The sequence below is a fragment of the Halyomorpha halys genome, unplaced genomic scaffold, assembly GCF_000696795.3.
Source record: "Halyomorpha halys isolate HHAL.00 unplaced genomic scaffold, Hhal_1.1 Scaffold78.1, whole genome shotgun sequence".
NCBI lineage: Eukaryota > Metazoa > Arthropoda > Insecta > Hemiptera > Pentatomidae > Halyomorpha > Halyomorpha halys.
Genome location: NW_027108467.1, coordinates 404,964 through 430,487, shown reverse-complemented (window position 1 = coordinate 430,487; position 25,524 = coordinate 404,964). Strand labels below are relative to the sequence as shown.

At 33.2% G+C, this 25,524-nt stretch overlaps 1 protein-coding gene and 1 long non-coding RNA gene across 2 annotated transcripts in view; both read left to right on the top strand.

Moving 5' to 3' along the window:
- Nucleotides 1-22,375, top strand: part of LOC106692917 (gamma-interferon-inducible lysosomal thiol reductase) — a 160,469-nt gene extending 138,094 nt beyond the window's left edge. Inside the window, exons 5-7 of the mRNA XM_067046792.1 lie at nt 18,328-18,396; nt 19,296-19,385; nt 22,177-22,375. Of these exons, the coding sequence (XP_066902893.1) occupies nt 18,328-18,396; nt 19,296-19,385; nt 22,177-22,269 (252 nt within the window). The 3' untranslated portion in view covers nt 22,270-22,375. The remainder of the gene's footprint in view (nt 1-18,327; nt 18,397-19,295; nt 19,386-22,176) is intronic.
- An 834-nt stretch (nt 22,376-23,209) lies between these two features.
- LOC136795626 (uncharacterized) overlaps nt 23,210-25,524 on the top strand; it is an 18,400-nt gene continuing 16,085 nt past the window's right edge. Inside the window, exon 1 of the long non-coding RNA XR_010843257.1 lies at nt 23,210-23,429. This is a non-coding gene — a long non-coding RNA (uncharacterized lncRNA). The remainder of the gene's footprint in view (nt 23,430-25,524) is intronic.

The window sequence follows — 25,524 nt, the reverse complement described above, 5'->3', positions numbered from 1 at the left end:
AAACCTGATAATATAAATAAAAGGCACTCTGTTTAAATTTTTCCTTAAAGTCTAAGAATTTGGTTTGGCCTCAGTCCAAGACCTCCAATTTTTTTATTTATATGTATGAATGAGTTGCTTAGAAGTAGATGTCTAGTTGAAAAACAGGTATGTAGAAAATACCAATGGATTTTTATAAATCTTTATGGCTTCGTTACTTAACACTTAGGAATTATTTTTTTATAAAAACATTTAAAATACATATACACAAATAATCTTTGCAGAAAATCACTAATTTGTCAGTCTCTGATTATAATAAAAGTTTTTGTAAAAATAAACAAAAAGCAACCATCATTCAGAGAAAAAATAAAAATTAAATAAATAATAAACTAATAAATTTGGAAATATGCATAACAATGAAATGAAAATATAAACTAGTTGATTAATAACTATGGAAAAAGACAGTAGTACATTGATAATATTATTATTTATATACATAGAAATGAGAGTAATAAATAAATGATACAGTGAGCAAGAATGTTAGAGAAGAAGAAATATACGGAGAATAGAAAATTAGAAATATAAGATACGAGAGAAAGAACTTGCAGATAAAGGCAGATATTGAGGCAAAACTGTATTAAATTGCAGGAAATGTCGCAGAAGTGCAAGTCAACAAAAGACTTTAAATAAACAGAAATCTAACGGTCAAAAAAGATCATAGAGACTTATACTGTTTTAAAAATTATATATTGTCTGAAGGTCCAAAATTAAGAATAAAAATACAATGTTTTTAATGGATATATGTACACTATTGTCGGAGGTTTCGGGAATAACGAGTCCCCCTCTTCAGCATGTGTTTTAAAAACACTACATCTACAGTCATGTTAATTTCATTTATGATAATAAATAGAAAAAACAATTAATAAATAAAAGTATTTTAAAAATTATTTATAGTAATAGTAAGACTATTAATTAGCAATTTAGTTTTATTACAAATAAAATTAGTAAAAATGTATTATTTGTAGTAGTAAATACAGTGTAATTTTAAAATACTCTTTTATTTATTAATTGTTTTCTCTATTTATTATCATAAATGAAATTAACATATAGGAGGGAAATATAGTATCTCTGAAATGTATTAAAACATTGTAAGTCTTTGACCTTCAGGAAATTATAATTTTTATAGTATTTAATGATCTATAATTTTTAATGTTAGGCTATCTGCAGTTTTAAAAACAGGTATAACAGAACTAATCTTCCAAATTTCAGCAAGAATGCCACAGAACGAGAAGGAATAAAATTAAAGTATCAGCTCATTTTTGTAATGATTAATTTAGTATAGAGGGAATTATGTATCCAGGAGGAAGTAGATCTTAAAGATACTTACTTTTTACAAACCTTCAGTACACAAAGAGCTAAATTATTCAGATTAAGCAGGATGTCAAAATCATAATTAACAGAACTAACATTATCGTTAATGTGGTGTTAATATTTGATTGTAGATTAATATGAAGAGAAGATCAGATCGAAAGGAGAAGATTGAGAGTGCACTCAGCAAAGACATACAAATTAGCAAAACTTATTTATTTGTGCCGAAGTATCAACCTGAATAAAATGTGCTTCAATAGACAAAGAAGTATGCAAGAATACAAGTTGCCAATGATTTTAATTGGGTCTTACAAGTTCACAATCTAGCCACAGAAACTAATAGTCTCAATGAATTAAAGGAGCTTTAAATAAGGGAATGCAAAACCAGAAGAAGACCATTATAGAAAAAATGGAAAATCATCTTCTGTCTCTAGACATCAATAGAGATCTAAATTCAAATAATAACCCAGTCTACAGAACTCAGCCATCCATATTTCTCTCCTGAAGAGTATTTAATTTTTAATACTTGTATGCATAAAACGCGAGTTGTCGAACCCACACACTATAAATATATATCTGAAAAATAAATCTTACAATATGCAAGATAAAGAAATCTGCAGTACCTGTAAACAATTTATATTTAACAGCCTACACCATCTTCTTCTTTGGTGCCCATCATCCATTGTATACGGAGGTACCTGCAGCAATATATATCCCATTCATCTCCTTATGTTAATATAGAGAACATTCTCAATATAGAAAGCAGTGAAAAAGAGAATGATATATATTTATTTTTATTATCTGTAGCCAATATGTACTCTATTCCTGAAATGATACCATCCCTAACCAATTGAATGCTTATTCTCAGTGCTTTTTATCATTAGGGTATTGATCTGGTTTATTTTTGTTTTATTATGAGTTTTATTTATGGTTTGTATTTATTTTATATTGCTTGATCATTAATTCATAAATAAAGTAAAATTTTATCTAATATCAGATAGCCTATATTTATTATAATAAGAGTAATTATTTGTTTAAAATGCAAGCCTTATTATGAAGTGCGGGAAATGACTGACATGGCGAAATATTTTGTAAATATTTGTTCAAGAAGTCATGTTCTTTAACAAATAAAATAAATAAAGTAAAAAAAAATAGTATCAACCTGAATTTCAGGGCTGAAAAACAAAATAAGATAACCTTGATTCAGAGAAATATAAAATTAAAAGAAAATAATAACAAACATACTTGCAAATATGCATAACAATAAATTAAGTAAGTAGTTGTTGATATTAATAGAAGATAAAATACAATATTAAAGGGCTATAAATTATACAAAATAAATTATAAAAATATATATATTAAAAAACAGAATGTTCAAGTAAGTAAAGAAATACACATGATGAAAGGTGTGGGAATTTAATTAACATGATAAAATATTTAAAAATAATTAAAACACTTTAAATCAATATAATGAAATGTATCTATGGCACAATGGGCAAGACAAAAAAACAGGATATATGTTACAATGGATAAGAGGTACAAAGTAATAAAAATGAGTAAAAAAAAAAACTGAAATGAGCATAGAAGTGGATAAGAGAGAAACAAGAGGGATGTGAATATGAAAGTGGAAAAAAATAAGAAATATTGAAAAAATACATAAACTTACATACATAGTAGAGATGTCATTGAAAGTGAGTGGGGATTCTCTTTTCCTTATAACATTATTGTTGATCTTATACTCACTCTACACGAATATCCTACAAAACATAGGATTAGGAATATGGGCACTTATACTATAATTTTAATTATTAATTTAAGTACCAAAATTGCTTTATTTGATGAAAAACACTATTCTTAATCAACATACATATTGATTACACCAAATTTTTCCCAACTCCTTAGATCATTAAAATTGATTTATTTTTTAAAATAATAATTCAAATATATGTATTGTAGAAAGTATTAGTACAAGAGCCGGGAAGAAAAAAAGGTAGTTATTTCACCCCAATTTTTTATTACTTTAATGAACACTATGTATAATTACTAGTCAGAACTGATGGGTCTGTCAAATATAGGTAGGGGGAATAAAAAATGGTGGCGGTTTCAAAACCTTCAAAAAACCTTAATTTTTCATTTGGAGCTCTATATCTTAAAAACTACCAACAACACTAGAAAATATAAAAGCACATTATTTTAAGAAGAGTAAAATTGCTGAAATTTCAGCCCTAATAGAGCTATTTACATCCAATAGTTCTCGAGATATAGTCCTTTAAAAAGCAACATTTCATAAATATGTACTGAAATATTAGTAGTTAGTTAATTTATTTTGAGAAATATATATCTCAGGAATTATGTGACGTACAAATGTCTATTAGCACTCAAAGTAAAGCTAGTTTAATGTACTATAAAGTAGTTTGTAACCTTTACCTTTGTAGGAATAGTAGTTTTCATTATATTTACTAAAATAAATTGATTTACAGTTGTTTGGACAATAAGTTTGGTTTATGAAAAACTTTATTTCAGAAACCATTAGACGTACAGATGTCTGTCTGCACTCAAATTAAAGCTAGTTAAATTTACTATAAAATAGTTAATAATATTTATCTTTGCAGGAGTAGTAGTTTTTATATTTGACGAAATAAACTCACAAAATGTTAATTTCTAGCTCTTCGTATAAAATGTTGGATTTTTGAAAAATATATTATTTAATATAAATATAAATTGTTGGTAATTTAAAGATAAAGAGCTCCGAATAAAAAATTAATTATATATATGTATATATAGTTGACCATAAAAATTGATATATAAGAAGATGGTCAGGGTTGCGGTCAAAAGAAAACAAAAATAGTTTACAACTATTTATTTTCTGACATTTCGCTCCACTTTGCAGGGCTTCATCAGGGCTGTTCAAAGGTAAAGGTTGAACAGAAGGCGACAATAAATAAATATATAGTTGTAAACGATTTTTGTTTCTCTTTTGACCGCGACTCTGACCATCTTATATTTAAAAAAATTAATTATTTTTAACGTTTTGAAACAGCCACAATTTTTTATTCCCCCTACCTATACTTGGCAGACTTATCAATTTTGAATATTAATTATACTCAGTTTTCAGAAATTAGAAGTAAGTAATCAAAAATTAGAGTGAAATAACTGCCTTTTTTCTCCACTTGGGCTCTTGGACTATATCTACTCAACTTTCCTTCACACTTTCGATACAAAACACAATAAACAAATTGTGATGTATCACCACTAAGGTTGGATTAAGATTTTTGATTAGATTCATAGAGATTTTTATTGTCTTTCGGATGAGCATTTGGAATTTTCTGAGAAATAATATTTTTTGAATTATTCATCTAACTAATAAATCAGGTAAGGAAATACATGATGATTTATTATTTAAATTAGTTGTTTATTATATATACCAGTAAAAAAATAAAACAATAAAAAAGTATTATTACGTTATAAAGTGGATGATTGTAATTAAAGTTTCACAAATTTAGATTTAAAAATAAAATAAAACTTTTGAACATCTATTTTACTTACAATGAACTAAAATATAATATTATTAAAATAAAAAAACAACCTATTGTTATAAGTTATCTAGTTTTTAGAGTACAAGGTTCTGATATAGAAATATTGTTAATTACATTTTATTAAGATATGCTTATTTAGGAAACATATTATAATATTTAAGGTTGGTAAAAATGTTTGTTATTTCAGTCCAAAATAATTAACAAAATTTCGATTAAAATAAATAAAACAAGAAAAATTAAATATGAGAAACCATTTATTTAAAATGAACTTTATTCAAAGTGAAAAAAAAATTATGATAGAAACATATTCGTAAATATGTATACCAAGTGTATAAAAAGCATAATTAAAAAATAAAAGTGGACTCATTCCAAAAATGATACCTTAAAGTCTGTCTGAGGCTTCCCTCTCTGAAATCAGGCATATAAACTTACACATTCTTAACACTCTCATGTCATAAGGTTATTATTTTTAGTACTGATGATCATCATGGAGTAACATGTGACTATGGTACTAAATATCAAATATCTAGCATATCCACTAATCAGATTTTTTTAACAGCTTAGACTGCAAAATTCATATGAATAGTTTTGTATCATTGTTAGTATTGGCCTAATTTAAATGTTTATATTATCGATTATTAGGAAATGTAATTATCTTTCAAATGAGCAGTTTGAATGTTACAGAAGATTTATAATTGATACAATTATTTGAAAAATTAATGGGTTTCTATTGGAACATTTGCAAAATATATTTGAAAATAAAGTTTTCACTCAAGTACTTCGACATTTTTAAAAATATAGTTATCGTTTAACTTTCAAAATCTATTTATGTTTGAGTATTTATCTAAAGCATTTTAGTCCATTCATTAATTCTTTCTTATTTTATTCCCAGAGCTAACTGAAAGTGCTTGAAGCCATAGTTACAGACATTCAAATTCAATAATGTTATGACAGATAACTTATCCAACAATAGAGAATGATTGCGATGGCAGATACAATTGTCAGGCAGCAGTAATCTTCGATCTAGTATACTTTCTCAGTTATTGTAATGGACTTGTCGCCTTGTTTTCTTTAAGGATTGAAAGTGTGGTGTGTTCTTACGCAATAATTTAAAAGCAATGTAATGTTAAAGGTTTCAGCGTTGTTAGGGATAGTTCCGTTCATGAGTAGACTTACCTTCGAGTTAGATACGCCTTTGTTTGTATACTAAAAGAGGTTTCTAGGAATGAACTGCAGTCCACATTCGAAACAATGAGGTTGTACAGATTCAACAATCGTACCCACCTTATACCATTCCTCGATATCTCGGCACCTGTATTTTGCTAAATTCGGTAAATGCTTTGGCCTATCTCTCATGGGGATGTCTTTGATTTGTGGCCTGTTCAGTTTCTTCGTCGATCTCATTGGTGACATTTTCGATAAAGGCATCGAATTTTTGAATGAGATGAAACTTTCACTGATCATTAAAAGACACAATAGAAGAACCCTCGAAGTGCTCGAAGCCATGAACAAACTAGGTTCTGTATCTCGCTCCCTTAACGAAGTGTATTCACTCCAAATCCTCGTCATAACGTCCTTGTACTTCACTGGGTTTTCAATTCACCTTTTCTACATTTCGGTATTCAATTCTATCTCGACCGATTTAAAGTTTAAAATTTTATCATCTCAAATCTTCAGCGTTTTTTACTATTTTTATATTTCTTGGAGAGTCAATCAGTCATGTGAGGAAGCATAAGAAAAGGTGGATCTGTGTGGTACAATGTACTTACTGATTGCCTGATGTCATATTTTCCTCAGAACCAGCTTACATATCAATGACTTCCTTCACAGTGCTGCTAAGTACATTTCCACTAATTTTACTAACAATACAATTAAAGGTTGTCTCTTTTAGGAAAATTAGAACTGTTCAATTAGTTTTTTAACGGAACAGATTCATGTAAAGGTATTTGGAAATCCGGAATTTTTTCATGTCCTATCATAATTTAGTTTACTTTTTACAATAACGTGCAGGCTTCATGTTTGTACTGATACGTATAAAGGATCTAAGTCCAAAAAATGTCGATGCTGAGCTAAGTATATAGTCAGACTCGGAAAAAAATTGTCCATCGACTGGTAAAAAGGATTTAAGTTGTATATTATGTTAATATTCTGGTTAAAACTGTATTGAACGGAGAGGTTTTTATGGAGAATGTTTTGAATTTTATTATTCGTCTCCTGAAAAATCAAGAATTGGAACTTAGTTCGGTATTATTTTTCGAGCATTTGGACAGTTCTAGAATTGTTTTAGGACATTTGAGGGTCCATGCTGGATGATTGTTAATGGTCATCGTTTTTGAAAAAAGCGATGGCCGAGGAGAGTCTTTCTGGTAACGGAAGTGTTGAATTTTATTTTTGTCGAAAAGGAATAAAAAATATTGGATTAAAAATATATTTATGTGTCGGATGTTTTATCTGTGGATATAATTTTGAACTGTAGATTATAGCTAATAAGAAACCACATGTAACTGGAATTCGAGACAAAATCAGGTATTCGTCAAGGTTGTTGCCTAAGCCCGCTGCTCTTCATCGTAGTCCTCGATAAAGCAAGCTAAACTTAGAATGAGACAGTTTCAGTTAGGACATTGGAACTTATTACCCATAAAATTTTCTGTGTTAGCTTTCAGCTTTCGGATGACTTGGTCTTGCTGGCTTCCAACGACCGACACCTCCAATACAACTTAAATGTTCTGTAAGAGGAAATGGCCTCGATAAACATGAAAATTAATCCGAAAAACACCAAATGTATGAGGATAGGAAAGAAACCCCGGAGAATGAGGGTGATCAGAGCAAACGGAGAAAGACTAGAGAAGATCCTGAATTTCAAATCAACTTCATTCACCTAAGTCATCTCAACAAAAGCGGCTACATTGATGAGGAAGTTTCTCAAAGAATCAATGCAGCTGGAAGAATATTTAGTTTACTTCGAAGGGGTTTTATGGGTAAAAGGGAGGTGACGAGAAAAACTAAAATAATGATCTACAAATTGACCGACGTTCCTCCCTACTCTTCCGAGTCGTGAACCCTCACCTCGAAACACAAGAGCCGGATCCAATCCATGGAAATGCAGTACCTTTGTAAGGTGGAAGGAAGGACACGAAGAGATAGAGTACGGAACAGTACAATTCGGACTAACCTAGGAGTCAAACCGGCTGAGAGCATCCTAGAGAAGCACAAGCTAAGATGGTTCGGACGCCTCCTTCGAATGGGCCAGGATAGTCCGGATTCAGCGCATAGGCTTAGAATGGGGCTTTTTCGAAATGCTCCAGTCGCGATTTGGATTGCGGCTTGATGGACTGTATCCAGTTTAGCAAGCACTTGGGATCGAGCCGAGCTGTAGTCCATTTTCGAGCGTATTAATACCTGATAAAGTTTAAGAAGGCTAGTCCTATCAGCACCCCAGGAGGTACGGCTTTGTCGGGGTTGTCTGGTCTTAGGGGATTTCTCCAGCCTGATATCCACTTTAGAGAAGGTAGGGAAGGTCTAGGTAAGAGAGAGTCTGAGGTAGAGTAACAGTTCTAGTTGCCGAGATGAAGCGGACAGACTAGAGCCGGGGAGAGACGGGAAATTACACTGGTTGCCGAGATGAAGCGGACGGACCAGTGTAACTATTAAGGATTAGGTTACAATCTTAGTTGCCGAGATGAAGCGGACGGATCAGTGTAACCGATAAGGATTAGGTTACAATCTTAGTTGCCGAGATGAAGCGACGGACTAAGATTGCTGGAGAGATGGAGAGGAGATTGGCCATCGTCTTAGGTATGCGTATAGAAAAACAACTTTTGTGAGAATAGATTGGCAATGAACTTCTCTATCTCAAGCAGTGTGTGCGCCACCAGTGCCATGACTAGACCCAGGTAAGGATGTGGATCAAAGATCAAATTGGGGATTTAGAGTCCCTTATTATAGGCCTAGTCCATGCGGCTGTGACCGAGAAGCGGTCGGTACATGTCTGCTTGAGATAGGTTCGTGCATTGGATTGTTAGCATTTATTATTCATTGTACAGATATTGCTAAGTATTATGCTCAGAGATTACTAATATATAAAAATGACAATATATTTTTACTTGAGCTTCGGTAATGCTCGAGGAGCAGCGCTCTGGTGAGTTGTGGTCGCACCGTTTGCTCCCTCTCGCTACAGCTTAATAAAGGAATAATGTTTAGGTTTTTTGTGCAGTTAGTTTTAGTACAGAGATATGGTATTGCCAGGTTAGTCTTTTATCGAATGTTAGGTCTAAAAATCTATGGTAATTGGTATATGGTAATAGGGAGTTTCCTAGTAATAGATCGGGTGATTGAGGTGTATTTCTTTTCTTACTGAAGTGGAGGCATTTTGTCTTGTCTATAGACAATTATATAATGAGAGTATATGTACATTTTTTTATCCTATTTATTGTGTTTTACAGTTTAAGTTGAACATTTTATGTACTGATCGATAAAAGATTCCTAGATCGTCGCCGAACAAAAGTGGCTTAACTCCCCTAGGGAAATTCATTCACAGCCTGAGAAAGTCAATCTGCGAGAGGGGAAATGGCTTAATAGACCATTTCCTGTGACGTAGGAAAAAAAAAAAGTTCAGCCAAAACAGTATTTTTTGTCCACCAACTTTCACTGTTCAGCTTGCACACTGAAAGGATGTTTTTCTGGTGGGCATATTTATGATTTTCATTACCAGGCAGGTATTGTTCATTTGAATTTTTTTGTAATTTAAGGTTTTGCTCCTTATTAAAGACCATTTATAGAACACCATTGTTTTTGAATATCCGTCTAACTTGGGTATGCTAGCTCTTAAACTTCTCATTACCACAGACAAGTTATTGTAATCCACCGAGCTTAAAGGGAATGGCGAAGGTTTCCGAAAGCTAACGAATGTGACCGAATATCTCCTTTACTTACGAGACCTTTATTAGGATTAAAACAAATTTGAATTGATATATTAAGATTTCTGAACTGAAAGTTATTTTATATAATGAATAAATATCATTAGATGGTATTTTTTCATAATTTTAAATTAAAGAATACATCTACTGTGTCTTGTAAAAAAATATAATATAAATATAAAATATAATTAATTATATCTCAGTAATTTATTTTTAAAAAGTTCCTTATAAGTTAATCAGTTTTTTAATGTTTGGAAAATAAACCTTTTCAAGAAAATAAACTACGGAGATGATTTTATTTTATTTGATTCCTATCTCTAGGGTTTTGTCACTTGTTTTTCTTAATGACTGACAATGCATTAAATGTGTTGAAGAACATTATATAATAAATCCATCCCCCCACCCAAAAAAATATCGATTCTAGAGTATCCTCATACTGAATGACATTGATTTAATTTTTTATTATGTTCTTTTCTTCCTGGTTTTTAATATTTAATGAAAAACTTTTTTCATTTCTTTAATTATATTATTTCAATTTCTTGAGACAAGGTAATTATTTATTAAATAAATCAAAAATTGTATCCTTTATTGTCTCAACACTTTTTATTTTAACAGTCCAACGTTTCGGCCATTTTAGCCATCATCAAGTACATCTTCAATTATAAATTCTTCCTCACATTAATATAGAAATATTTTTGCAGGCTATTCTGCCCAGGTCATTCATTAATTATAAGTTAAAAACCTATTTCTTTTTATTTAAAATCACAAATATCTAATTCTTCTTATATTAAAATTATCCACACAAAGTCACTACCATATACAATTAATGGTTTGTGTTTATGGTAGTGATTTTGTGTGGATAATTTTAATATAAGAATTAGATATTTGTGATTTTAAATTAAAAAAATAGGTTTTTAACTTATAATTAATGAATGTCCTGGGCAGAATAGCCTGCAAAAATAATTCTATATTAATGTGAGGAAGAATTTATAACTGAAGATGTCCTTGAGGATGGCTAAAATGGCCGAAACGTTGGACTGTTAAAATAAAAAGTGTTGAGACAAAAAAGGATACAAGTCTTGATTTATTTAATAAATATTTTCATTTCTTCAAAGGAAGCCCATGATTATCGTTTCTGTCAACTGCAACAAAATCAAATTCAGTTTTAAACCTCTATTTCGTAAACTATATCAGAATATATCTCTGCTTTACTTGAATAGTGGCGCATCTGAGAAAGAAGAAAAATGCTTTGGAAGTATTCCTTTTAAGGTCGGCGCCGAGTTCTTATCCACCACTCTAACAAATTTTTAGTTTGTTCTATAAAAGTGTTTTGAGGTAGATTTTCTTTTGTATAGTGTTTTTTCTGATCCAAGAGAAAATAAACTACATGAGAAGAGGAACTGACTCACATTAAAAATGTTTTACTCAAGCACTTAAACTGAGTCGCTCTTCCAATTTTCAAAATTTATTTAAGTTTGGGTATTTCTCTAAAGCATTTTTTATTCATTCATTACTAATTTACTACAAACGTTTTCCATTCCACAGAAAATTGAAAATGGTTGTCACCATAGTAACAAACAAATATTGACTTTCAATAATGTCAATAACTTCAATAACATAGATAACTTATTCAACAAAAGATAAGCACCGCGATGGCAGATACAACTGTCATCAAATGCCTGATGGCAGTCGTAATCTTGGATCTAGCAGAGCTCCTCAGCTATCACCTAATGTAATAGCTCTAGTTAGCTTAAGACCCGGTACGGCTCTCTCTCAGCTCTGGAAATGGCGACTGTTCTTCCGAAGTCGTTTGAACGTAACTTAATCTTCAGGGTTTCAGCGTTGTTTGGTCTCTTCCCCTTCGAGAAAGGACCTAACTTCGGGTTAGATACTTTGTTATTCGTTTACTCTTTTGCCATCACTGTTGCTATGACCATAGCTGGTGGACTCACAGTACTGATCTCCCTTACAGTAAACACCTCCAGATCCTTCAACCAAACTATCTTTACAGCATACATTGCTTGTCTCATTCTCGTCTTTCCATTCAACCTGTCATGTGCCTACCTCAAGAGAGATGTAGTTCAAAAGATATTCCAAGCAATTAACGGAATGCAGTCCATATTCGAAAAAATGAGGTTGTTAAAGTTCAACAATCGGACCAACCTTTTACCATTACTTGATATCTTGGCACCTATATTGTGTAACATCCTTATCTACCTCACTTCTACGAATTTTTTTGAAACTGAATTTGGTATATTCTTTGGCCTGTCATTTATAGGGGTGTCTTTGATTTGTGGGCAGTTCAATTTCTTAAACAATCTCATCGGTGACATTTTTGATGCGGGTATCGACTTTTTGAATGAGATGAAATTCTCACTGATCATCAAGCGACACAGTAGAAGAATATTCGAAGTAGTCAAAGCCATAAACCAACTAGGTTCTCTGTCTTGTTCCCTGAACGATGTGTATTCACTCCAGATCCTCGTCATAATGTACTTGTGCTTCGTCGGGTTTTCAATTCACCTTTACATCATCTCCTTATTAGCTAGTTTCTCTCATTTTGAACTGTTGCTACCTCAGGTTTACATAAGTTTATTCTACTTTTATGTTTCTTGGAGGTTTAATCAGTGTTGTGCGGAAATATCAGAAAAGGTGGGTTTGTATGTTGCCATGTTCTTTTTGATTACCCGATATGATATAATTTTTTTCTCACAAGTAGCATAAGTAAGCAGCTTTGTTTTAATAGTATACTAAAACATCTTTATAATAGTCTCATAGTCATACCAAAAACTTTTCTTATTATTACACATATTTTTTATTATTTTAATTAATTATTATATCAGTAAATAACAAATAATAAATTATCTGGTATGTCCCATCACACGACTTTCCTAATCATTTTGACTTCAATGTCCAATAGACATTATGGTTAGTATTTTTACTAATATTTGTCCAATTAAAATCTGTGGAGACAATACAATAATCAAGAATTACGAAGGATGCATTTCCTTAACACTAATGATCTTTGCTCGGTTTTCAGAGATGGTTAAGATATGTTCATAGGAAACATCTAGGTAGTGACGTATTCTATGGATCAGCATCGGATAATTTTGGCGATGAATCTTAAAAATTCATTAATCTTGTTCATTCTTTTTAGAATTTTTTTTAGATGCTTTAAGTTATAATGCATTTCTAAATTATTATAGTTAAATTTGTTTTATATTCAATCACTCACTGTTAGGCGGTACAGTCCTCTCAGGACCTGGGCCTCTGCCATCGTTCTTCCCCAAGCTTTGCGGTTTCCAGTGAGACACCTCCAATTTCTGATTCCCATCTTCCTTAAATCATCCTCCAAATCATCAAACCACCGACGCTTGGGTCTGCCCCTTTTCCTTTATCCTACTGGCGCACCATTTAGCATTCTTTTAGGTACCCTACAGGGCTTCATCCTTTCCAGATGTCCTAACCATCGCAGCTTGCTCTTCTTAATAGCACAGAGGATATCAGGCTCTTCATAAAATTATATTAGTTCGGCAATGCTTCTGATTCTCCACCTGTGCTCTGCTCTTCTTTAACGGTTCCAAAGGTCATTCTCAGGACTTTTGTCTCCCAAACCAGAGCTCTTCTGTTTTCCTTGGTTAGAGGCCACGTCTCACTGTTTAATTATTGTTTTGTATATCTTTGCTTCCTGGAAAAAAATCGTTTCGAGAGCTTTTTGTAGGGCATCTGGTTTTGCTACCGTTCTACCCTTAATTTCGACTTTAATTTGTTTTACATTAAAGTCAGAAAAAAAGAACCAAATGAAATTAAAAGCCTTCAACTAGGAAAGGAGAAGCCGGCATAGGCTTCCCCTAGATCATGAAATGGTAATTCCCCATAGGAGTCTTATCGTAAGACAATAATTCATGGCCCTGATTCTGTGTACTTCAATACTATCTCAATTAAGTTCAGAGTTCGAATCCAAAGACTATATATATTTTTTTGCTTTTCTTTATTTTTTTAAATATTATATACATCAGGGACTATTAATTTAATTATTTTCAGTAACGTTTTATTTAACAATTTTATGTAATTTTTTACATAGTTTATTGTCTTTAAAAAATTGGTTTATGTTCGTATTTTTTTTTTTTTTTATGTGTCGTAATTTCAAGTAGTTATTTTCTTTTTAAATATGAATTTAATAGGAATATGTCTTGTGAAGACTCCGAGGAAGACACCCCGATTAAATGAGAATGAAGAAATAAATGAGACAGATTCACAATATTTAAAAAGATGTACGCTACAAAAGCGGCACCGAAATCGACAATTCACCAATAAAAAAATAAATAAATAAATAAAAAATAAATCAGCTAAATCCAAAAAGATAGTTGAACAGCGTGAATAACCACACCTACCACCTCAACCAGCAATAATTCCGATACTGTAAAAAATCCACTCAACAACATTCCAGAGTCTCAAGGATTTCATCTGATCCTGAACCACCTTCTATCTTTGTCAGTAGAATTGAAAATTTCATTTCGTTCGGTCAAGAAATTTCTAACTTGATCGGACAGCCATACTTTGGAAGTTTCTGACGTGTTAAAGAAATAAAGATCAAAACATCCACTAAGGAAAATTATAAAAATTTTGTAAACTATTTAACACAAAAACTACGACTTTCACTGCTACTAATTAAAACAAGAGGGGGCATATAGAGTGGTTTTAAGAGGTCTTAATTCAACTACTCTCACAGCTGTCAAATCAGAACTAGAAGAAATTGGTCACAATTTAAGGAATATATCGTGCGTTCTTCACACGCCACTGAAAAATTCCCATTGCCGTTATTCTTTGTTGATTTAGAACCAGCCCGAAATAATCCTGAAATATTTAAGGTTACAAGGCTGGTTTATTCAACCGTTACAGTTGAGGAGCCCAGACAAAAACTTGTTATTGTCCGGTGCGCCAGGTGTCAAAATTTAGGGCACACAAAAGCCTATTGCCATATAAGTACGTTAAATGTGCTAACCTTCACTCAGCTGAGACCATCCAGAAACCTCCGGATGAACTGGTAAAATGTGCTCTCTGTCAAAAAGACCACCCAGCAAGCTACAGGCTCTGTCACACTTCATGGCATCAAAAGGCTCGGAAAAAAAATCGTACCCTGCCGCCTGAAACTAAAAATTTGGAAATTTGAAATGGAAGACATCAGCTCATGTCACCGAATCGCAGCCGTCTACTTCAAAAACCCAGATTCATTTGAAGACTCAACTCAGACTTACTCCGAGATCACAATCAAGAAAAACCAGCCTCACCAGCTGCTCCAACCAATCCCCGTTCCAACTACCATTGAAAAGAGCTCCTCATACCACTGCTCCGAATATATCACGATTAGCCCAGCCCTCACTCAGTACTTCTAGTCACACAAACTATCCATCCCAAGCTCCTGATCCATATCCTTCTCACAAGAATCCTATCCGAAATCCCGCATAATTTCCCACGATGAGTACAAAACCCCTAGCTGTCGTGTTATGGAATGCTGATGGCCTGACGAACTCAACTTATTCCTACCTGATAAACACATTGACATAACCCTATTGACTGAAACTCATTTCACACAAAGGAAACTTTTACATACGTGACTACTTCACTTATTGATCAGACCACTTAGACAACATTTCCCATGCTGGTTCTTGCATCCTTCTCCACAGTTCCCTTATTCCTTCCAATCCAAATGATGATATTCAATCAACCTCGGTTATCATTTCAACTCGCTCTTTCCATGTTACCTTTTCAGCTGCATACTGTCCTCCTGGTAATAACCTTTCCTATACCCTCCTTGATTCTTTATTCCAAACCCTCGGGCCGGGCTTTATTGCTGGAAGAGACTATAATGCTAAGGGATGCCACTCATCCAACTCTCGTGGTAACATACTATCCCGTGTTTCCAACTCCAATACTTATTCCATTGTTTTTCCCAAAAATCCGACTTATTTGCCTACATCCTTATTGGGCACTCTGATATCCTTGACATATTTATCACCTCCCATATTTTTCCCTGTCAAGCCATTGTTCAATCCCTAGACGACCTTTCATCAGATCATAGTCCAGTTCTGCTTTTTTTACATTCAAGCTTTGTACCTAAGCCCTCCGCAATTTCATTCATATCAGGAAGAGTTGACTGGGACAAATTTAAATGTGACCTGGAAACTGAACAGGACTTGAACATTCGACTGAAGACGAAAAAAGACATTGACGAAGCAAATGAAAACTCACATCATCAATAAGAACAAGCATGACTGACAACACTTTGACTAATAGAAATAATAACAATAAATAAAATAACCTGCCACAGCATATTCGTATCTTATTAAGAGGAAAACGCAGAGCAAGATCGAAGTGGTATAGGAACAAAATCCAACTGACAAAACGTATTAAACTAAATTTACTGACAAACTAAAAGTAGAAATCAGAAAAAACAAAATTCAATCAACTTAATTGAAAATCTTACATTTACTGACAAATCATTATGGAGGACCACAAAAAAACTGTTGAATTTCAAAGATTTTAACCACCCACTTCTCACCGAATCCCAAACCTAGACCAGAATAAATGAAGAAAGATCACAAACATTTGGAAAACATCTTTCTAAAACATTTATTCTCCTCCTGATATCCTTAACCCAATTCACCTTGAATGTATTGAAGCAGAACTAAATATTCCGCTCTATATGACCTTCCCACCGATAGCATTTCGTCCTTCAGAGATATCCTGTATCATTCAAACATTACCTACCAGCAAAGCTCCTGGATACGACATAATAATCTTAAGACTTCTTCCTCGGAAAGCCATCCTATTCCTTACCCACACAAATAACGCCGTACTCCGTTCCACATATTTTTCTGATCCATGAAAATTATCAATAGTTAAAATGATACCCAAGCCCCAAAAGCCGCCAGAATACCCATCCTCCTATCGTCCTATCTCTATTACCGATTATGGACAAAATCCTCGAAAAACTCATTTTGAAACGCCTAGATTCCAATCATATAATCCATGATCACCAGTTCGGATTTCAAACATCCCACTCCACTATCGAAAAATGGCATCGCCTGGTGGACGTTGTCTCATCTTCTTTGGAGCGCGGAATGTATTGCGCGGGAGCCTTTTACGATGTGGAACAGGCTTTGATCGAGTCTGGCACGGACTCCGTAAATTCCTACCTCCTACATACTTTCTCATCATCCGTTCCTTTCTCATTGATAGATTATTCCACTTAAACCACAATGGTTCCTATTTATCCCTCTATTCTCAGTCCACTGGTGTTTCTCAAGATAGTATCCTCGGTCTCATCCTCTATACCGTCTATATAGCCGACATCCCAACCAATCCTAACACTATCCTTACCACGTATGCCGATGACACATGTTATTAATAATACCCCTTTCATTACCCTTCGCAACCCAAACTCTCCAATCCCATATCACAACCTGAATGGTGTCGTAATTGCAGCATTAAAATAAATCTCATTAAATCACTTTGGCCTACGTCGTAAACCTACCGACTGCCCTACGGTCTCCTTTAATAATGTGGCTCTTACCCCTGTAGAACAGATCCGCTACCTTGGACTACATCAGGACAAACGACTAACCTGGAATCCTCACACAAGTCTGAAAAGACAGGAAACTACTCATCGATTTCTATATTACAGCCCTTACTGGACAAACGGACTAAATTTCCAATTCATTAAAAAATATCAGTCTTTATATGACTGTAATAAGGCCAATATGGACATACACAGTTGAGCTTTGGGGCTCTACTAATCCTTCGAATTCCTCTCGTATCCAATTCTTACAATCCAAACTCCTTCGTAAAATCTTCAATGCTCCTTACTTTGTCACAAATAAAATCATACATAAAGACCTTATTGTTCCTTATGTAACCGGTCTAGCCCGAACCAGATATAAATCATTATAAACTCCCTAACCACCCAAACACACTAGTTTCTAACCTCCCTTTCTCTTTCATTTCTGACAATCCTCCGAGGTGCCTGACAAGACCTGCTAATGTAAAACGTCATTGGAGTGCTACCAATGGGTAGTTTCTATACATGCCTATATTACCGACACTCCATTTTAACTGAGATCAAATTTACTAGATGTATTATAATGTACAGTAAATAGTAATAAACAAAAAAAAAGCAAGATCGGTAGTGCCCGAACATAAATTGGACTACAGATAGATAGACAGGGACTTAAATTTATTCATTGTAGTTGAAAACGTAAAGTTCAATTGAAAATTTCCTATTCTGATATACTTTTTTTTTATGGTTTGTTGCATGAGTATACAGCTTTCTTAGATTCGGTAGTGAGTAAGCAATAAAAAATAAGCTTTTTTCTTTTTATTTTTTGTAACAAAACTGATACAGAATCTTTATTTGGGCTGAATAATTCATAATTATTATCCAAGATAAACATTTTCATAAAGAATCGATTTAAAACTTAATGAAAAACTAATATTTTTTTCATAAGTTGTATCTGAATATGTTCCAGTGGAAGGAATTCAACACCGTGCTCTACCAACTCATGATTGACGATAAGACAGACGAACTCCTTAATAATGTGAGTATTAACTTCAACAGTACCTGGTTAATAACTGTGCCTTGACTTATGGTAGTTTGCTCAGGAAGATTGATGAAGATGAGGTGCTATGCACTCTGATCTTCAGATCAAGAAATATAGACACACATTGTAGCGTTAAGATTGAAGGGTATAATGGGGTATAACATCTCAAACCGTATAATGGGGTGAGTTGCTATACCACGGATCTTCAATGGTACAAGACTTCGAAACAGGAATATGGAGAATGGATAGACCCGATGAAGGCATATCGTTAGGAAGACACACCACGGTCTTCAGGCTGAGGTGCTTGCAATTAATCTGTGTTCTCAAAAACATAATAAAAGAGGGTAACTTAGTAAAGTTAATATTAAGAATAATATTTATATTATTTTAAATAGATTATATATACAAGTAGTTGCTAGTAAATTTAATTACTTAAAATATTATTTATCAGATACATTAGTTCCTAAAAAAAAGAAAACAACATGGCACTGTTTCATACTAAAGCCTAATTTTATTAGTTCATAAATAAAAGTCTTCTTACTATAAGGCGTGATGAGTAATACGTTTTATTTTATAACGAGGACGACTGTTCCATCCCCCAGGCCGGATTCGAACCGGCACCGCCAATAGACATTAAATTGGTAATACTGTGTCTTAACCAATGAGCCACGGGCAGCCCTAGTAACATTTTATCAAATAAAAAGTTTAAGACTTATAGTATTGGTTCATATTTCATTATTAAACAGTTCCCAGGTTGTAGGTAAGTACAAAAAATCAATACGGACATAGTTTATAACAAACTTTATATTTATATTTGTATTCTACTCATCAAAAATAAAAGTTTTATAATATTAATGATGAATATTAATTTTGTGGCTCTTCAATTATTTTTTCAGGACAAGCTGAGGATACAAATTTTGATGAAAAGGGAGTTGGTGTTCAATGCTTGTGGCTTCTTCAATTTGGATTACAGTTTTGTTCATTCGGTGAGTGTTTTTCATGTATAAAGGATAATAATAATATATATAAAATTAGATAATTATTTCATTAGGTGTTATGAGTTTTATTACCTGAACTGAGAGCCTCAATGAAAGACATTCCTCTTGCCAGGTATAATATGCGCTGGTAAAATTATTTTTGGGTTGGAATGATTACAGAAATATATTTGAATTCTATATTTAACAAAGAAATTGCATGCATTAAACAGAACGAAAATATAATGAATATATACATATAAACAAAATGAAAGAATTATAAAAAAAATTAATCTTATTCATTAATAAAAAGAAAAACGACTTAATACTTAAAAAACAAACTAATTTTATAATGAAAAGAAAAATGTCTTCAATGTGCCTTGAGCAAATGTTTGTAAATGTTTATATATTTTTTAAAATTTAAAATACTTTTTATTTATTGATAAATATTACAATCTGCCACACAGTTGTGGACAATAAGTAATAGTGATGAATGAACTAATACATACTAAAATAAAATAAAGTAAATAAATGAATAAAAAAAACAAACTATATACAAACAGAAGAATAAACAAAATGAACATAATCAAACTGTGTATGAAAGAAAAAAAAAATAATGAATCTCTAGTCACATTTACAATCTAATATACAATATTTACACAATCAACCTGAGGATCCCTGAGCCTACTCTATCCCCCACGTGTGAGGAGTAGAGCAGAGCTCTGTTTATATTTAGTCACACCAGATGACAACAGAGTTCTGGAAGCAGGCAGAATAGGAGGCACTGTGTGAGTGAACTGGCTTGGGCCAAAGTCACCGATGTTCTTAGCTTGGTTCTTAACCTGCGAATCTGCGAGGAAAACTAAAACAATGGCGTCATTGCTAACAATCGGTGATTGCCTCTCCTTTTCCGTCAAAAGATTGATTAGGAGTAAAAAAAGTCAACTAATTCAGTATATACTGCCAAAAATATCAATAGTTTTTAAAGAAAAATTCTTCCTTTGAAAAAATTCAAACGGAGTTACTATACAAAGTGCGGTAAAAGATATTTTAGGAGTGAAACAAAGTTGATATTCGTTTTCAGCACCTCGAGAAACCCTTATAAACGAATTTTCTGAAAAATCGGAGAATAAATATTCCGAAATTTTTGCCCTTTCATCGGCCTTAGATTTCTTTTTAAAAATCTAAAAAATGGAAATAACTTCAATACTACTCGACCGATCTACACCAAACTTGCAAGTTTTTTAGGGCTCTAGAAACTTCACCAAAAGGCACAAAGCGGGTCTAATTAAACAAATTAGAACCGGAGATATAAAATAAAACGTGAGAATTTTTTTCCCTGCATTTAAAACCCACATTTTCCCCTCAAAAAAGCATCAAATTTAACTTTCTTCGATTTCTGCTGTAAGAGCAGACATTCAGCTATCCAACGGTTCTATCAACTTGACAATCGGATAAAAGGGAGTGCGGTTATTAACGATTATATGAAAAATAGTCGATGGTGGGGAAAAAAAATGCACGAATGGAATCGAAGTGAAAAATGGATGATTTTTAATTTCTTCCAAAAATGGTATTTAGTACTTTGAGACAACCCTGAAAATGAATATGGTTTTCTTTTTTCTGGGAAAAAAAAAATTAACCGAACTACTTTACTCCGAGCCTTACGCTTAATTCTGTTCATTAACTTTTTTCTACTCAAAAATTCCATGGTTTCATCATCTTTAAACCTTCCCACGGCGAAATGGACCATATGGTAAAAAGCCCCACGTAAATCGGACAAAGATTCAACAACTCTCTTTTATATGCACGCAAATGCGGCAGAGAGTATGAAACACCAGCTCATGTGCTGGGAAAATGCCCCAACAACTCTCTCCTTATAACACGCCGGCACCACAGGGTCAAAGAAGAATTGATGAAGTTCCTTGAAAGAAAAGACTTCACCTGCTTTGAGGAGGTCTATTGTATTGACTCCGACGGACCCGTAAGATATGCCGATATTGTCGCGTTTACAAAAGTCGGAGACACGACTCTTGTCTTGGATCCGACGGTAAGATTTGAAAGTAATGACCTCGAACAGGAAGGTGGAGTGAAAAGGGAAAAAAAGAAAATATATGAAAAATGCGTCCCTTTCCTTAAGGAAAAATTCCGCGAGACCTTTGGAGAGAGAGAGTTCACCGTGAGAGGCCTCTGGTTTGGATCTCGTGGAACAATACCAGATAGAACAAGGAGCTTCTTAGAAGGCCTAGGTGTTAGCATTGGGGATATTGCGATCTTGGCGGAAAATATTATTTTGGACTCCCTGGGGATCATACACCATCACCTGCATGGGAATTAGGTCGGAGATTATTCTTTGTTTCATTTATTTTAATATGTTCACCTCTCTATTTGTGTGTTTTAACGTATTTATTCAATAAATTATTTTTAGCAAAAAAAATTGCTTATTATATCTCTTTTTTCTGATTATACCATGTATGTGTAATTTATATATGTCCGATTACGGATTGATAAGTATGCTGTGTGAGATAGCAACCTGATGTATTTAGGTAGCATAGATAAATAAAGGATTTCTCTCTCTTCTAGAGATTAGTGCACAGATGGAATGGCATATATGAACAACTTTCATCTTTCATCTTCCTTCAAAAATGTATCAAGCTTTACACTTTTCTTGCTTCTCATTCTCCTCTCATTGTTCCAATTGTCATCTTTTTATTTCCATTTATTCTTATTTGTAATAAAACAACTGCACTTTACTTTTTCGTAATTATTGAAAATGTAATTTCTGTTATTGTGATTTTTCTTCCAGATGATTGCCTCTGCAACAACATACTTGGTAATCTTGATCCAGTTCGGTAGGCCTGAGATCATAGCACGATCGTCTCCTCCAGCAGACAGCTAACTTCACCACCTCTCCAATCCTTTTGTCGATTGCAACTTACCTGTAAACTGCTGTGTGAATTTGTAGAAATTTTGAGGATTGGAATAATCACGAAGATTGAAAATTACTAAACACTTTATTAAAATACTATTACTTGAATATCATTTGAAAATATTTGTGGTTATTTTTTTTCCTATCCCATATAAAAGCCTCCAGTTCCCAATTGAAATCAACATTGTTTTCGATGGTTACATTCGTCCATTTCACAAATTGCATACCAAATGATAATAAGTAAAATTGAGACTAAAATGATTGTGGAGATTAATTTTTAAACACTCCTAGTTTTACCAGTTCACGCTGTTTTTCAATTTCATACGCTTCTTAAATATTCCTCGATTCAACTATCTTAAAATTTCCTCTTCCCATTTTAATATTTCAGAAGTGATAAATGATCGTCACTCCCTGGGGGTCTTAGTTGGGTTGGTCCGGTGGGGAAGGATTGACTTTTAGGCGAGTGACAACACTGCACTCCAAACATAAGGAGCTAAAGCTCTTTTACTCGAAATTACTGGCTACCCGATAATTATAAAAAACAAAACAAAAAAAATATCAATATAAATATGAATGATTTCATATTCTCACTTTATAGCATATTAAATAAAAGGTCAAAAGGTCAATCATGCTTTCTCATAAATCAGTAAACCTCTGTTGTGGCCACAGCCTGATTGTCCTAGGAGCACCCTTACACTATGCCCATAATAAGTTGTATCCTTGAGATAATTAATTTGGGTATTAATTATTGCGTTTGGTAGAGGGTGAAAACAGATAAATGATAAATAGAAATAAAGGATTTACTGCTTTACTGTAGCAAGGTAAGATAAGCACTGTTGTATTTATGAATAGTTAATATTGCATTTGTAACTGTCAATAAATATTTCATACCACTGTTTGATATGTTAGGTGAAAAAGACACTATGTTTTCTGATAGACACAAAACTGTTAAGGTTAAAAGGAGTAAAATAACAACTGGTACACTGGGTGAAAGCAAAACAAAACACACCTAACTAGCTAATATCACCATCTCACTGTTATCTCTAATCCAAAGAGGTTATACTGCAGTAGTTAGGAATTACCTCTGCTAGCAACAGCTCACTTGGAGTTTCTTACACTGTTGAAATGCGGTGAGTTTGGAATTTATAGTTTAGAATTTATAGAATCACATTTACCCTTCGACGTAAACCCATGACCTCTTCCCCCACAATATCCTTTAATAATACCCCACTTATTCCTGTTGAACAGATCCGTTACTTAGGACTACATCTCGACAAACGACTGACATGGAATCCTCATACAAGACTAAAAAGACAAGAAACTGCTCGTAGATTCCGACTATTGCAACATTTATAGGCAAACGGTCTAAATTGCCAATCCATTACAAAAGACTGATCTACATGACTATTATAAGGCCTATCTGGACATACGGAGTTGAGCTTTGGGGCTCCACTAAACCATCAAATTCCTCCAGAATCCAATCCTTACAGTCCAAAATCCTTCGTAAAATCCTTAATGCTCCTTACTTTGTCACAAATCAAAAGAATTTATAGAATTGGGGTAATGGAATAAAAGTGGCCTGAAGACCTCCATTGTAAATATTTGTGGTTATGATGCAAACAACATTTCACCTTATAGTCAATCCCTGGATGCTACCTTATAATCATAGCCTCCTAAATTGGTAAATATGATACCGTTGGAAATGATATCTAATAAGTAGTTACAAACAATTACATCTAGCATACTACAGCAAGGAGGTCTGTGGTAAATAGTTCTTGGTCTAAATATATAGTGTTACGGTGGGTAGGGGTTCAAAAGGAACCTTTACTAGCCCAACCGTGAAAAGTAGTGAAAAGAAAAGAATAGCCGAATTTTGTTATTTTTAAATAAGTAAACATAATAAAAGGAACACAAAATATATAAAAATATACAAACTAGAACAAAAGAAAGCTTAAAACTATTACGAAATTACATTAATTGAACGAATGAGAGAATAAAAAAAAGTCTTATATCACCGGTGATTGATGGGGCCCTGGTTGTGGCTGTTGTTCTGAGTGGATGTTCTGGTGGAGGTAGATGGACGTACGTCCGGCCGCCTTGTCCTCTTGGAGGATGAGCCGAAGTAGTCCGCCCGCCGTGGCTAAAATAATTTAAGCTGTCGCAGATGGCCAGAATGCTGGCAACTACGAATATGTAGTGAGGAGACAATGGAGACGATATGTGTGTGCACACTGAGACTCTATTTTTCAGTATAAAAAACAATAGAGAGAAGTTGTTTTGTTTTTTGACTTAATAAAAATCATATGTTCCAATAATCGATTTGTTGACCATATGTTGGCCGCAACATATAGCAATACATTTCTAAGAATCCTAGATCGGTTTCCATGAGGATCCGATATAAATAGATAATATAAATACAGATACATAAATGAGTAATAAAATGCGGTTATTATCAGTCTTAGAACGCTGTGAATCCCAATGATATAGCAACCCCTATCACCAACACTGTCAGCGGAGATCTTATTCTAACTGGGCGATTTTTGTAGGAAATTTAATTTTGCACCCAATGAAAACATAATTAGTTAAATCCAAGTATTAGGAAGTCAAAATATTTCCATTTTCTGCTCTTTTCTTCTAATTTATGTACTCTTGGAATATCTAACTGGGCGTTTTTAGAAGAAAATTTAATTGTATACCTAATCAAGAACAGGTTGAATTCTAATACTAGGAAAGGGAGTTCGATCTTCGAAAATACATTGTTGTTATATCTAATTGGGATTTTTTAAAAGGAAATTTAATTGCACAATAAAAAAAAAATAACAAAATCCGAGCGCTACTATCTTACCAATCTGAACCAGCTCCGAATTCCAAAGGTAAATGCGTGTCTTTGATAATATCTACTAGCTCAGAAGTGTAAACGATGTAGAAGAGTACTTGGTTTTCAGCTATGTCATTTTCTAAAAAATAAACGGCTATTAAAAAACAGAATATAGGTTTATATTTTTTTTAGGTCTAGCAAAAAAATTAAAAACTTTGATAACTAGGGTTTTAACGAGGAGAAGATGGTTGGGGGTGCGGTCAATGATAAACACAAATAAGTTGGATTAACCTTTTTTTTATGTTCCAACGTTTCGGCTAGAGTTTCTAGCCTTCTTCAGGGCTAAAAACAGAACAAAATAACAACCACAGTAAGTATAGAAAAAGAAAAAAAGAAAAAAGAAAGTA